General features: G+C 43.9%; 1 protein-coding gene across 1 annotated transcript; it reads left to right on the top strand.

Annotated features, from left to right (window-relative positions):
• The first annotated feature begins 7,643 nt into the window (after positions 1 to 7,643).
• On the top strand, positions 7,644 to 8,111 carry LOC132530842 (eosinophil cationic protein-like). The gene has a single exon (XM_060168330.1). It carries the CDS (start codon positions 7,644 to 7,646, stop codon positions 8,109 to 8,111), a length of 468 nt encoding a protein of 155 aa, XP_060024313.1.
• The last annotated feature ends 6,881 nt before the right edge of the window (positions 8,112 to 14,992 follow it).

Below are 14,992 nucleotides of genomic sequence, written 5' to 3'. Positions count from 1 at the left end.
ATAAAAGAACATATAATTCCAATTACAGAAAATAAAGAGGGAATATTCCTCAACTCATTTATGAAGGCTAACATAGAATCTGGATACCAAGATCAAACAAGATATTTCCAAAAACAAATTTCAGACCAATTTCATTCATGAACATAAATGCAAAAAACAAAAACAAAAAAACACAAAAAAACCCTTAAATATTAGCAAGCTAAATTCAGTGATTAAAAAAAGAAAATTTAGCATAACCAGAATGAGTTTATCCCAAAGTTGGTTTAATATTCTAAAATCAATTAATGCAATTCACTGATTCAGAGAGAAATACTATATGATTTTATCATTAGATGAAGACAAATCTTCAATAAAATTCACAGTCCATTCAAGAGTGGAAACTAGGAGTAGAAGGGAAGGAAACTTTCCCAACCTGAAAGTGAAAGTCTACAGATCTCCACAGCACCAACAGGATCTACCACAATGGCCCTTTAACATTTTACTGAAAACATTTTTATAGCAAGCATTAAGTGTGGAAGGTCACAAACGACTGTAACACAACTACAGCTCCTGGCTTCAGAGGAGAAGATGAAAATAAGAGTATCAAGTTCTGTCACCATTATTCCAGGAGGGTAAAATCCCCAGTTTACTCCATGAGCACCAGCCAATCAGTCCATGGATGGCTGCCCTAGAGTCAGGTGCCCTCTTGGATTCAAAGCCCTGTCACCATTTTGATGGAGTCTCAGAAAACATGGTCATTTATGGCTGCTCCTTCTTGTGGGTAGAAAAACTTCCTTCAGAAGAGGATTGTATATATATATGTATATATATATATATTTTTTTTACACACACACACACATATATATGTATATATATATATATGTATGTATATAATGGATTCCAAGAAAGAAATAGGCTCTTTTTTTTCCAGTGCAGCCAAACTGCAAAGCTTATAACACAAGTAGGTGCTCTGTACAGATCTTATTTCCTCTATACCTGCGGTGCTAGAATGTAAATCTGTAGGCAAGTTAAATACTAAAGAGTACGAGAGCGTGAAAGTTATGGTAAACTCAGAAATCTGTTTTTTTGAAAGTTAGGCTGTATTTACGCTGGCTGAATTTTCCGTTTAATCACCTGTTATCCTCCATTCCCGTGTCGGTAACCAAGCAACTTCCCACCCATCTCTCCCTGTCTTGAGAGGAACCCGGAAAGCAGCTCTGGTCTCTGTTTGGCCCGGGGTCTCAGGTGGCGCAGCGCCCCCTGCGGGCCAGTTGAGGCGGCGCCGGCGAGAGACGCCGAAGGGACCGTGTGGCGTGGGAGTCGCCCGGCTCCGTGCCACCTCTCCTCCAGGTAGCGGCTCTTTCCCGTGCTGTGTCCCCCCGCATCAGGGGTCTGTTTCTATAAAGGAAGCGGGTTTCCCTCACGGGAGTCGTCCCAAATCCCCTCCACAGGAGCCCACTGGGGAGAAGGGAGCCGAAGGTCCCGCAGGAGGACCCTGCGAGGCGGGCCACTCGGGGCTGAACAGGGCCAGCGCCATCGGGAGTTCTTATTAGAGCAGCTCGTGGGCAAATCAGCCCAGCCAGCACGGCTTGTGTAGCCGCTCCGGGGGAGCAAGGCTTTTCCAGAGGTAGATTCCCTTTGCGAGGTAACAGGGCTTTCTCCCCAACTCCCCAGCCCCATCTTGTCCTACACCCCAAAAACCGACTCCATGGCAGGAGTGCGGGGTGGAGTGTGGAGTTAGGGTCGGGGGAGAAGCTGTGAGAGAGATGCTCGTGACTGGGAACAATGAGGGATCCAGATGCAAGAGAAGAAGCGTTTCCAGGGAAGACTTCGGCAGGGCTTCAAAGATCTGGAGGTGTAGGGCGCAGGTCACTCGGCTTCCCACGTCAGGGCTGGGAGAAGACTAGCCGTCCAGGTGAACAGGGGCCCCCTCCTCACAGCCCACGCGGATGGGCCTGGTGGAGTCCTTCTTATGGCAGTGGCAGTGCGGGGGCCGGGTCCCTGCTTTGGCAAAGCAGTCAGTGACGCTGACATTGTGAGTACCGTTGTGGCAGCTTTGCAAGGAGCGGCTGCTGGTACAGGGCACAGATGGAGCTCTGCAGAAATCTGCTCTGGTGGCCAAATCCTCGTGAACGAAGGGGTTGATCTGCTTGCATCCGCCCCTCCGGATCAGCCACCGTCGCCTCATCATCACGTCACAGTATCGGTGGTGTCCTCCAGGGACTCATGACCTGGGGTTGTCTGTACGCCGTCTTGAGAAGGGCAGGCCTGGAGTGAAGACACTTGGCCCCAGGAGGAGGAGGAGAAGAAGGGTCCACATCAGATTCATGTTCCCTGTGAAAGCAGGTCGAGGAAGAATGGGGTCAGGGAGCAGGCTGTGGTCCCTTGCCCGCAAGATACCTATTGTATTTCTAAGAACTCTCGGCCCAAACACTTCATGTCCCCACTGGCCCCTATCTACACTTCTTGTACTCACAGCAACTACTGTTCTCACATTCTCCTTCCACCTCACACCCCTCCTTTTCGGGTAAGAAGTGGGAAGAGAAGAGAAGGACTTGGGAAGAAAGGAGGTGCCTACCACCCACTCACCCCTTTACAGGCCTGACATACAAAGGTATTTTCAAACTCCGAAGGATTTTTGCTCCTCACTTGAGTAGTTAAACGAAAAAAGTGTTTGCATCTATCAGCCACCTGATTCCACAGCCTATGAATGAAGCAGGTGTCCCTGCCAAACCTTTTCTACAGTGGGTGAGCTCACTACAAATCTATATGCCTTGCATCTTAGAAAATATTTCCACTTCCTTAAATACCTATGCCTGTTTTAAATGCTGTTAGAAAGAAAATGGAAGCATTTCAGTTCTAAGGGAGTAGACTTCATGTTTCTCCCACAGATTCCTCTGCCTCAGAATAAACATTCCTAGCTCCTCAGGGCTTCCCTGATGGCGCAGTGGTTAAGACACTGTGCTCCCAATGCAGGGGGCCCAGGTTTGATCCCTGGTCAGGGAACTAGATCCCATATGCCACAATTAAGGAACCTGCATGCTGCAGTAAGACCCAGCATCTTACTTATAAATAAATAAGTACTCTGAAAAAAATTCTTGGCTCTTCTATGTATAGGGCCTGTCGTCATGAAACTTCCCAACTAGTGCCCAGGGAGTCTGAGTAAAGACTGAGTGTATATTCTGACTCTTTTACTGAATAACTGGGAGTCCCAGGGCAGGGTTTTTGCAGAGCAGATGACATCCACAGAGATACATATGTCCCTTTCAGTGGTGGATACTCCTAGCAGAAATGGAACCTCCGTTGCCTTCCCTCCTTCCTCTAATCCTATAGGAATTACATTGTGGATATTTTCTTCCCAGACCTTAAGGGGCAGGCCATATGGAAAACTCTCAGGTCTGTCAATGATCTTAAACAGATTGCCTAGTAGGACTAATTTCATGTTTACTATTTCACACCCACAGTCTTTACCAGCATCACACAGAGTACCTATGACATCACCACACATATGAAGAAAAAAACCTGCAGTTTGGTGACTGTCAGTAGCTTGCTATTGTTGGAGGTAGGCAAATCACCTCATCCTTATACTCTAAAGTGAAGGTTATAGACTAAAGATCTTTTTCACCTCAATCATTCTCTTTCACTCCCTAACTAAGCATTACTTGTGTGTATGAGTCCATGTGTGATTTTCTGTGTGTACATATTGTTTTGGACATGTCCAGGTAAGCAGCAATATTTTGTTTGCAAGTTGGGTTTCCATCTGAAAACTGTTAATCCAATTAAATCTAATTTTTCTTTTAAAAAGTTGTTGATGAATCTAGGCACAAAAAAAAAATCAATCACTTTTATGTAAAGATTATATTCTTTCTGTCTTCACAATTTAAACTGTGAATGTTCTTATTATGGGAGAAGCTGCCTGAGACTTGGGTCTGCATTTCAGTAAGGGAAGGGAAGAAATCAGTACATATGCCTTTCCAGAGCTCCAAAATCAGTTATGTTAGGGGCCCTGCTAATGAAGGTGGCGGCAGGGGCACATACAGTCAATCAACAAGTTGTAATAGAAGTAGATTTCATAGGTCTTATCTTGATAGGTCTCCCTGGCAGATAGGCCTCAAAAGCCTTTTGTCTGATTAGGCAACAAAGCAAAAGCTGACTGACAGCGGGCAGGAAACTAAGTTGAGATCTAATAACTAGATCTCAATATCCTTTATAATTGGCCAAGAAAAGAGGAACTGCCTTTTTTGGAACTTCACTCTGCTTAGCTCTTCTTGTTTAATTCACACAGTAGTTCTAACAAGTGTATGTGTCATTATTTATAGGTTTCACAATTTCGTGTGTTCATGGCCCTGCATAACTGGCCATTGGGCTTAAAGTATCCGACCCTTTGGCCAAGTGGTACATATAGGGTCTCACTTCTCAGAATTAGTAGAGCTCGTATTCAAATCAAGGTCCTTTATCTGACCTTAACTTTTTGAAGAGGGTATGTGGCAGGCCGCAGGACAAGCAAAGATTTAGAAATGTATTCAACATGAAAAAAACTTCTCTTTCTATTGAGGGAAAAGTTATCTTTATAGTGAGAGACTAACCTAGTCGTCTGAAAACAACCAAGAGGAAAAAGCACATTACCTAAAATTATTAGTTGTGATTAGTGGCAGTTACTGAATGATATGTAGATTAGCCAACAAAAATTTCTATGAAGAGATTTAGTGTAAGGTAAATATGCATAGAGGAAAGCTATGTATGAACCGATCAGGAAAAGCATAGAAGGTGTGCTCCGAATACAATTTTAAAGGTGGAGCATGGTTGCAGATTGGGCGTGACATTGGGTGAGTCTCTTCTCAGGACGCTTGTGATAAGCGTGACGGGCAGTATCTGAGTGAACAGACAGGATGTGATCAGTAGGTAGGAGTAGAGTGCGTGAAAACCCCTGAACTATTGCCACCTTCAACAGAGGAGGGAACTACTCAGCTCTAGTTGATCCCTTGTGGTAATGGAGACAGTGCACCGACAACATCTCCCGATTTTTAAAGATAAGACAGGAATGCAAATTTTTATGTGAACTCTCCCAATTTGAAGTGTTAATATTCCAAAACCCAATGTTAAAAGTAAAACTATATGCTGATCAAGAACAGGTTTTTGAGCCAGATGCACTCCCTGTGACTGCAGTGTATGATTTTTAGTTCATATTATAGACACTTGAGTACAGATCCTTCTACCCAGTGTGGCTGTCGGTATCACAGAAGGGCTAAACTACACCTAATTCATTTTTACATCCTCATCTCTCTTGAAAATGCTTTCCACAAAATATACGTGAAAAAAAAAAAGACAACTTACTTCATGGTAAAAGATATTAATGCCTTTTAGGTAGAACAGGATTTCAGGCAGAATCCTATTAGCACTGCACTGAGTCCTATCCAGGTCACCATTATGTCCATGTTTACATAACGACGTCAGTGGTAAAATAATTGCATTTCCACATGACAGAAATATAAAAAGGTGGTTTAAAAAAATGTGCATTAATTTTCTTGGAGGGTTGTACAGTACCATTTGAGGACCTAATCCAGTTTTCTTTTCCTTAATTTTATTTATTTGTTTGTTTGCTTGTTTATTGGCTGCATCAGGTCTTCGTTGCTGTACGCGGGCTTTCTCTAGTTGCAGGGAGAGGGCGCCACTGCGCCATCAGGGAAGCCCCAGTTTTCTAACTGAGAGGTTAGACCAGGGATTTAATATCTCTTATCTGGAGGCCTTTCCTACCTTGATACACTTTCCCTGTCTGTACAATGTCCCACACCATCTTCTTAGCCTAGAATGCTCATTTATTCCCTAAGTCCCTAAACTCTGCTTATCCTTTATGGGCCAGCTCAAATGGACATTTCTTTTGGAAGCCTTTCTTATCCCATGAGGCCAAGTAAGACCCTTCATCCTCAGCGCCCCCATAAAACCATCTTCACACAGTGTTATTACCTCTATCACATTATAATCAAATTATAGGCCTACAGTTATTTTCCTCTGCTTCTCTGAGAACCAAGAGTATGTTTCATTCATCAAGTTACATACTGTGACTTCCATAATTTCAGGAATACAGTGTCCTATCCACTGATGCTCATTTTACAAATTAAATTGTTTTTTCCTGTTAACATCAAGAAATGAAATGTAAAAAAAAAAGAAATGAAATGTACTAGTAAGATAAATGACAACTCTAGGACAGACTGTTTTGTAGAAAATAGCGCAGATTGAAAAGAACACAGGAGTTCAAGCTCTAGCTTGGAATCCCTTACATGACACCAAATGTTCATTCTCTGGCAGATTTTACAGACTTTCTTCAGGGTGTTTTTAGGTCATGCTATTTCACAGGAAGTGAAGGCAAAAACCGGGCCAGGGTAAAAACAAGAGAAAGTGAATTCAATGCATAGGAAGCAGAAAAAAAAAAAAAAAAAAGACAACAGCAATTACAAAAAAAATCATAGATTCGTCACAAACTAATTACTGATAGGATTTTGAGCAGTGAGAAATTCAGAGCTCAAGTTTCCAGCACAGGGAAGTGAGGAGATAAAGAACATTTGGGTGAGAAGGAACCAGGGTGATTACTAAAATGAAAGGGGGGCCTGGGTTCCTCTGGTGCAAACAAGCCTCCTGGCTCTATTTGTTCTGAGTACCGGGCCTGCCTTCATGTACTTCAGTCTTTCAATGTGTTGCCCCCAAGTTGAGTTATAAAACCTATAGCCCATTCTGGGACTTCCCTAATGGCGCAGTGGTTAAGAATCCGCCTGCCAACGCAGGGGACACAGGTTCGAGCCCAGGTCCGGGAAGATCCCACTTGCTGCAGAGCAACTAAGCCCATGTGCCACAACTACTGAGCCTGAGCTCTAGAGCCCGTGAGCCACAACTCTTGAGCTCTTGTGCCACAACTACTGAAGCCCACGTGCCTAGAGCCCATGCTCCGCAACAAAAGAAGCCACCGCAATGAGAAGCCCGTGCACCGCAACGAAGAGTAGCCCCTGCTCGCTGCAACTAGAGAAAGCCCGCACGCAGCAACAATGACCCAACGCAGCCAAATAAATAAATAAAAATAAAAAATCTATGGCCATTCTGCAGCCAGTGATATTTTTCATTTAGGAAATCCAGACCCAGTGGCAGAGCTCTGTCCTGCACAGGATGCCTGGAATTAGATTTGTTACAACAGAAGCAGCAGTGGTTCATCCCTGGGTATGCACTGATCAGCAAATGATAAAACAAAGGGCTCATTGCATAAGTGGACCATGTCCTAATCTGTGCGTTTCTTCATGTCCTAGATTCAGAACCCTCCTTGTTCTGCTAGCCCCACCCACAGGGGCTGCTCTATATCTCCAGACCCAAGAACTGGGGGGATACCAGCTGCCCCTGAGCGCCAGGCCCACCAGCTGGATCTGTTCTCACAGGAGCCACAGCAGAGATACTGGGTAAGACAATGAGCCCCAGAGCTGGAACAGGAGAGACAGCAATGAAGCAGCAACTGGGGGAGCGGTGAGCTGAAGTTAGTGCCCAGGACACATGACAGACTTTGGGGAGCGGAGGGGAAAGGAGCTAGAACCACAGTGACAGCAGGGGGCCTGCAGGGTGAGTGAGGAGGGAGTGTGTTATTTGTGGGCCGGGATACAGAAGATACCCTTCTTTTCACAGGAAACATGGTTCCAAGACAGCAGAATGCCCAGCTTCCTCTCTTTTTGCTGCTGGGGCTCTTGGGAGTGGTGATCTCACTCCACGCCCAATTAACCCCGGCTCAGAGGTTTCAGATTAAGCACCTAAATATGGCCCACCGTCGATGCGATGATGCAATGCGGGTGGTTAACCGTTACAGAAGGCCATGCAGGACTGAAAATACTTTTCTCCACACAACGTTTGCTGCCGTAGCTCGTGTTTGTCACACCACAAATGTAACCTGCCCTAGATCACGGGAGACGAATTGTCATAGAAGCCCACATCCGGTGCCTGTAACCTACTGCAACCTCACAAGAAATGCACACGATTATAGGAACTGCCGTTATGGACAGAGAAGTAATCGGAAGATCTACATCATTGCGTGTGGAAACAGATTACCACAGGACGATGCCAGGTACACCCTGGTTCCAGTTCACTTGGATGACATCATCTAAACTCTGGGCCAAAACTTTGGGCCATGCTCATTTGCCAAGCGCCACAGTCCTGTCCCACCATCCACCCCAGATATCAGCATCAGTCCTCATCTCACCAGCCTCCAGGTCCCTTTAAGCTTTGCTCAGCTGAAGCTCCTTGTGCACGCACAGTAAACTTTACAGAATTACCTACAAGGCTCCATGTGTCTGTTTGTGCTCTTCTGTCATGTAGTTACATTCTCGTCTAGAGGCTTTTCCCCTTCTTCTAATCTGAGATTTGTGGGAAATAGATGTAAGGATAAGAGGCTCCTTGTGTCATGAAGTTGTGCAGACTTTTCCTTCTCTCTGCTTTAGGCCAGGAAGCTGCGGCTTCCACTCACAGCGGCCTATTTCATTACCAGGAGGCAAAGAGCCCCCAGTAAGTAGAAACAAATGTATTTGATTCTGATTTAAGAACCATGCATTTTATGATAGAAGAGAACGATACGGTGTAAAAACAAAAAGAAAGGGGAAAATGCCGTAATTGTGATAAGACCAAAAGAAAGAAGCAAATTTTAGCCGCATAGATTTGTTTTTAAATAAGCATATCAAATCTTCAGATATTAATGGTTATCCTAGGGGTGGATCCAGAGTTTGAGTCTAATGTGGAATGAGACAAATTGTTCAGGTAGTATATGGACAGATTCCAGTACTACCTGGAGAAGAGGTGAAACTCTTTCCTGGCGATTTCTGTGTCCTGGAGAAGGGAGCAGCTGGTCATCTGGTAGCAGAAGGTAAGGAAGGAGACATGGAATTGGGATCTCTCCCGAGGATGAATCAGTGGCTTGTTCACATTCAGGTCAGGAAGGGGCACAGGTTCCAGGATTACAGAAATGTAGACAGACAGAAAAGGGGGCGGATAATGAAAGCCCCTACTCTGCCTCCATCACAAGGCTGCACTCAGGAATCAGTGAGGAACAGGAAGGGAAAGCTCTTTGTAAACTGTGGTCAGATGCAGCATTCAAGTGATTGTTCGGGGGACAGGTCGGGTCTTTTGCAGCACCTGACTCAGAACAGAAGGCAGGTAGCATGTCATTAAATCTGTACCTCTGTCCTTGAGTCTGGGATTCCTGACCTCCTATTTTTCAGCTCCTCTTCCAGGCCCAGATACATGGCAATTTCCATTCCTCCCCCCCTCCATATGGTCAGTCATTCTTGCTCTTGGTAGTACTGTATACGGCGTCTGCACTTGAGCATCTTCTCTGGAGAAGCCACTGGAGGATTTGTTCTTCCAGGCAGGTCTGTTGACTCAAGCTATTGCATGGAGATACTAGGTTTGGAAAATTCCAGGGCTCAACAGAATCCACCGACTTTATTTTTTTTATTATTATTTTTTTTAAGCCAAGGGTTTTTATTTATTTATTTATTTTTAAGATGTTGGGGGTAGGAGTTTATTAATTAATTTATTTATTTTTGCTGTGTTGGGTCTTCGTTTCTGCGCGAGGGCCTTCTCCAGTTGCGGCAAGCGGGGGCCACTCTTCATCGCGGTGCGCGGGCCTCTCACTATCACGGCCTCTCTTGTTGTGGAGCACAGGCTCCAGACGCGCAGGCTCAGTAGTTGTGGCTCACGGGCCTAGTTGCTCCGCGGCATGTGGGATCTTCCCAGACCAGGGCTCGAACCCGTGTCCCCTGCATTAGCAGGCAGACTCTCAACCACTGCACCACCAGGGAAGCCCCGAATCCACTGACTTGAGATTAATACAGAGTGGCATGAAATGAGCTTACCCTTCCAACAGGCTTGGAGTAACAGAAGGAGAAGGTGGGATACCGCAAGGCTGGAGTCACATTTGCCATGAGGCAGTGAACCTTCCTTGTCTCAGCAGATCACATGTCACTTCCCAGCCATGGACACAGCATCTCTAACACCGTATGGTAGAGGGATTAGCCAACTCAGCTGCCCCAGCTCTCTCTGCCTTGTGTCGTCATCCCCTCTCCCACCATTCGTTCATGCATTCATTCGTCATTCATTAATGCAGTAGTTAACCCATGTGCAGATGTGCTCTAGGCAGATTTCTGAGGTCGTGAGGGTGCAGTGTAAACAAAGACACATTTCTGCCCTAGGGTGCCTATTCTACTGGGAAGAAAATGCAAAATTATTTTTCCAGGTGATAAGTGTCGGGGGAAAACTGCACTGAGGGAAACAATGTACAGTCATCTCTCAGTAGCTTCAGGGGATTGGTTCCAGGAGGCTCCGCAGATATCAAAATCCACAGATGCTTATATAAAAGGGGCTCATACCGTTGGCCCTCCACATCCGTGGGTTTCACATCCACACAGAGGGCCATCTGTAGTGGGTCTCGATGAGTCCATAGAAGTGAATCTGAAGTGTGGTTGGTAGGGACCCAATGAAGGAATGAATTCCGAACAATATGAGAAGCAGCTGGTCATGCAGAAACTAAGGGGATAGTCTTCCCGAGAGAGACAGAGACAGAGAGACAGAGAGAGAACATTCAAAGGGCCCGACATGAATGTAGATTAGTCATGTTACAAAAATGAAAGTTAGTCTAGCAGGACAAGAGCATTTTAACCATGAGCATTAATGATAGAGGTTATTGAGGCTCAGATGCTTCATACCTATGGAGATGAAAATAAAGAGTAAATTTCCTATGGGGTACAAATGGAGCATGTTAGATAATAATGTGACCTGAAGATCACTCTGGCAGCTGTGCAGGGACTGTGGGGACAGTCAGGAACTCGTGGTATCCAGGCCAAATCCCAGAGGCATGGGATAAGGTAATAGCAATAGGGCAGAAGAAAAAGTGCAGGTTTAGGATTATGTTTCCAAGTTCGAATCATCAGGCTTTAGTGAAGGATTGGAAGCGGAGGGAGAGGGGAACAGAAGAGACTTCCTCATGTCAGTAAAATGCACCTTCATCCTCTCACTCAGTAGCACCATGCTGTTCCCCCTCCCTGAGGCCATGCTTCCCCACTCTCTTCCTGCTTTTCCTCTGTTCCTCATCTTCCTCAGTCCCTGTGCTGAAGATTGGGCTGGGGTCAGAGGGAGCTGGTGGCCCTGAAGCTTAGATGTAGCTTTTCCCTCCTGGGAGGCAGGAGGATTCAAAGCAGAGCAAGGAGGATTCCGTGCTCTGTGACGACAAAGCCGTGGCTTGGCGCCCACCACCCTCTGTGATAGACACTCAAGATCTGGCTGCACTGAACCTGAGGCCAGCACTACAGTGGCCACTATTAGAGAAGTTAATTGTTCACGTCAGCATGTTCCAAGGACACGTTCCTTGGAGTCCACTTCTCTTCCCTAAGCCTCCATTTCTAACTTTGTAAAATGCTCGTAATAGTACCAAATCTCAAGGAAGTCTTGGAGGAGTGAAAGCAGTTAGTGGTTGTAACACACTTTGTAAGGTACAGCATGAAGTGAAAGGGCCGTTCACATTGTTATTGTTTCTACTTCATGTTTTAACATCAGGAGCAGATCCCTCCGTGTGGGTACGAAGCAGGTTGCCTCAAGTGACCCTCAGATCAGGGAGAGAAGGCCCCAGGGTCAGGTCAGGAGGTGTGAGAGGAGAGCAATCTGATCTAAAGCTCCTGATTTATTTTTGCCTAGATTGAGATTTTAGGCACTGTTTCCATTTGAATCACATAAAGGAGTGAGACTGTGACCACATGGATGGACTTAGAGGGTATCATCCTTGGTGAGATAAGTCAGACAGAGAAAGACAAATGCTGTATGATTTCACTGTATGCTGTATGATGTGGAACCTACAAAACAAAACAAATGAACAAGAATAACAAGATAGAAACAGAGTCATTGGTACAGATAACAAACAGGTGCTTGCCAGAGGGAAGCAGGATAAGGGAATGAAAGAAATAGGTGAGGGAAATTAAGATGTAAAAACTTCCAGTTATGAAACAAATGAGTCACAGGTATACATGTACAGTGTGGGGGAATATAGTCAATAATTATGTAATATCTTTGGTAACAGATGACAACCAGATGTCATGGTGTTCATTTTGAAAGGTATAGAAATACTGAATCACTCTGCTATGCACCAGGAACTAACATAGTGTTGTAGGTCAATTATACTTCAAAAACAAACAAACAAACAAAACAAACTCATAGAAAAAGAGATCAGATTTGTGGTTACCAGAGGTGGGGGATGAGAGGGAGGGGGAATTGGATCAAGAGAGTCAAACTTCCAGTTATAAGATAAATAAGCACTAGGGATGTGATGTACAACATTTTAAATGCAATCAACACTGCTGTATGTTATATATGAAAATTGTTAAGAGAATAAATCCTAAGAGTTCTCATCACAAGGAAAAAATTATTTCCCAATTCTTTAGTTTTGTATCTATATGAGATGATGAAGGTTCACTAAATTTATGGTGCTAATTACTTCATTATGTTTGTAAGTCAAATCGTTATGCTGTACACCTTAAACTTATACAGTGCTGTATGTCAATTATATCTCAGTAAAACTGGAAGAAAAAAAAAAGAGAGTGAGGCAATGAGTAGGGAAGGGAGCACAGAAATTCTGTTCCCATCCCCAAGTCAAATTATCTATGAAAAATAGCCTTTTTTTGAAACTAAAACTTTACTTACGTTATTAAATTTGCTTCCTAAAATGCACATAGAAATGTGACACAGTTAACTGTTATTCATGTCTCAAGTCTGAGTTATAATAATAACATAAGAACAATGCCTAGGTAGCTCCCATCAGGAAACTTGCATAAGCCTCTTAGATAGCCTCATTCACCAGAGGGCAGACAGCAGAAGCAAGAAGAGCTACAATCCTGCAGCCTATGGAACAAAAACCACATTCACAAAAAGGTAGGCAAGATGAAGAGGCAGGGGGCTATGTACCAGATGAAGGAACAAGATAAAACCCCAGAAAAACAACTAAATGAAGTGGAGATAGGCAAACTTCCAGAAAAACAATTCAGAAAAACAATAGTGAAGATGACCCAGGACCTCGGAAAAAGAATGGAGGCAGGGCTTCCCTGGTGGCGCAGTGGTTAAGAATCTGCCTGCCAATGCAAGGGACACGGGTTCAAGCCCTGGTCCGGGAAGATCCCACACGCCGCGGAGCAACTAAGCCCGTGTGCCACAACTACTGAGCCTGCGCTCTAGAGCCTGCAAGCCACAACTACTGAGCCCATGCACCACAACTACTGAAGCCTGCGTGCCTAGAGCCTGTGCTCCCAACAAGAGAAGCCACGACAATGAGGAGCCCATGCGCCGCAACGAAGAGTAGCCCCTGCTCACAACTAGAGAAAGCCCGCACACAGCAAGGAAGACCCAACGCAGACAAAAATAAAAACAAATAAATAAATTTATTTAAAAAAAAAAGAATGGAGGCAAAGATCGAGACGATACAAGAAATGTTTAACAAAGACCTAGGAGAATTAAAGAACAAACAAACAGAGATGAACAATACAATAACTGAAATGAAAACTACACTAGAAGGAATCAATAGCAGAATAACTGAGGCAGAAGAATGGATAAGTGACCTGAAGACAGAATGATGGAATTCACTGCTGTGGAACAGAATAAAGAAAAAAGAATGAAAAGAAATGAAGACAGCCTAAGAGACCTCTGGGACAACAATAAACGCAAAAACATTCGCATTATAGGGGTCCCAGAAGGAGAAGAGAGAAGGACCCGAGAAAATATTTGAAGAGATTATAGTCGAAAACTTCCCTAACATGGCAAAGGAAATAGCCACCCAAGTCCAGGAAGAGCAACGAGTCCCATACAGGATAAACCCAAGGAAAAACACGCCGAGACACATAGTAATCAAACTGGCAAAAATTAAAGACAAAGAAAAATTATTGAAAACAGCAAGGGAAAAATGACAAATTACATACAAGGGAACACCCATAAGGTTAACAGCGGATTTCTTAGCAGAAACTCTACAAGCCAGAAGGGAGTGGCATGATATACTTAAAGTGATGAAAGGGAAGAACCTACAACCAAGATTACTCTACGTGGCAAGGATCTCTTTCAGATTTACAAACAAACAAAAGCTAAGAGAATTCAGCACCACCAAACCAGCTCTATAACAAATGCTAAAGGAACTTCTCTAAGTGGGAAACAGAAGAGAAGAAAAGGACCTACGAAAACAAGCCCAAAACAATTAAGAAAATGGTCATAGGAACATACATATTGATAATTACCTTAAACGTGAATGGATTAAATGCTCCAACCAAAAGACACAGGCTTGCTGAATGGATACAAAAACAAGACCCATATATATGCTGTCTACAAGAGACCCACATCAGACCTAGGGACACATACAGACTGAAAGTGAGGGGATGGAAAGAGATATTCCATGCAAATGGAAATCAAAAGAAAGCTGGAGTAGCAATACTCATACCAGATAAAATAGACTTTAAAATAAAGAATGTTACAAGAGACAAGGAAGGACACTACATAATGATCAAGGGATCAACCCAAGAAGAATATATAACAATTATAAATATATATGCACCCAACATAGGAGAACCTCAATACATAAGGCAACTGCTAACAGCTATAAAAGAGGAAATCGACAGTAACACAATAATAGTGGGGGACTTTAACACCTCACTTACACCGATGGACAGATCATCCAAAATGAAAATAAATAAGGAAAAACAAGCTTTAAATGACACAATAGACCAGATAGATTTCATTGATATTTATAGGACATTCCATCCAAAAACAGCAGATTACACTTTCTTCTCAAGTACACATGGAACATTCTCCAGGATAGATCACATCTTGGGTCACAAATCAAGCTTCAGTAAATTTAAGAAAATTGAAATCATGTCAAGCATCTTTTCTGACCATAACACTATGAGATTAGAAATGAATTACAGGGAAAAAAACGTTAAAAAAACCACAGACGCATGGAGGCTAAACAATA

The sequence above is a fragment of the Lagenorhynchus albirostris genome, chromosome 1, assembly GCF_949774975.1.
Source record: "Lagenorhynchus albirostris chromosome 1, mLagAlb1.1, whole genome shotgun sequence".
NCBI lineage: Eukaryota > Metazoa > Chordata > Mammalia > Artiodactyla > Delphinidae > Lagenorhynchus > Lagenorhynchus albirostris.
Note: the sequence above shows the minus strand (reverse complement) of the source record. Positions and strands in the feature narration are given on the sequence as shown.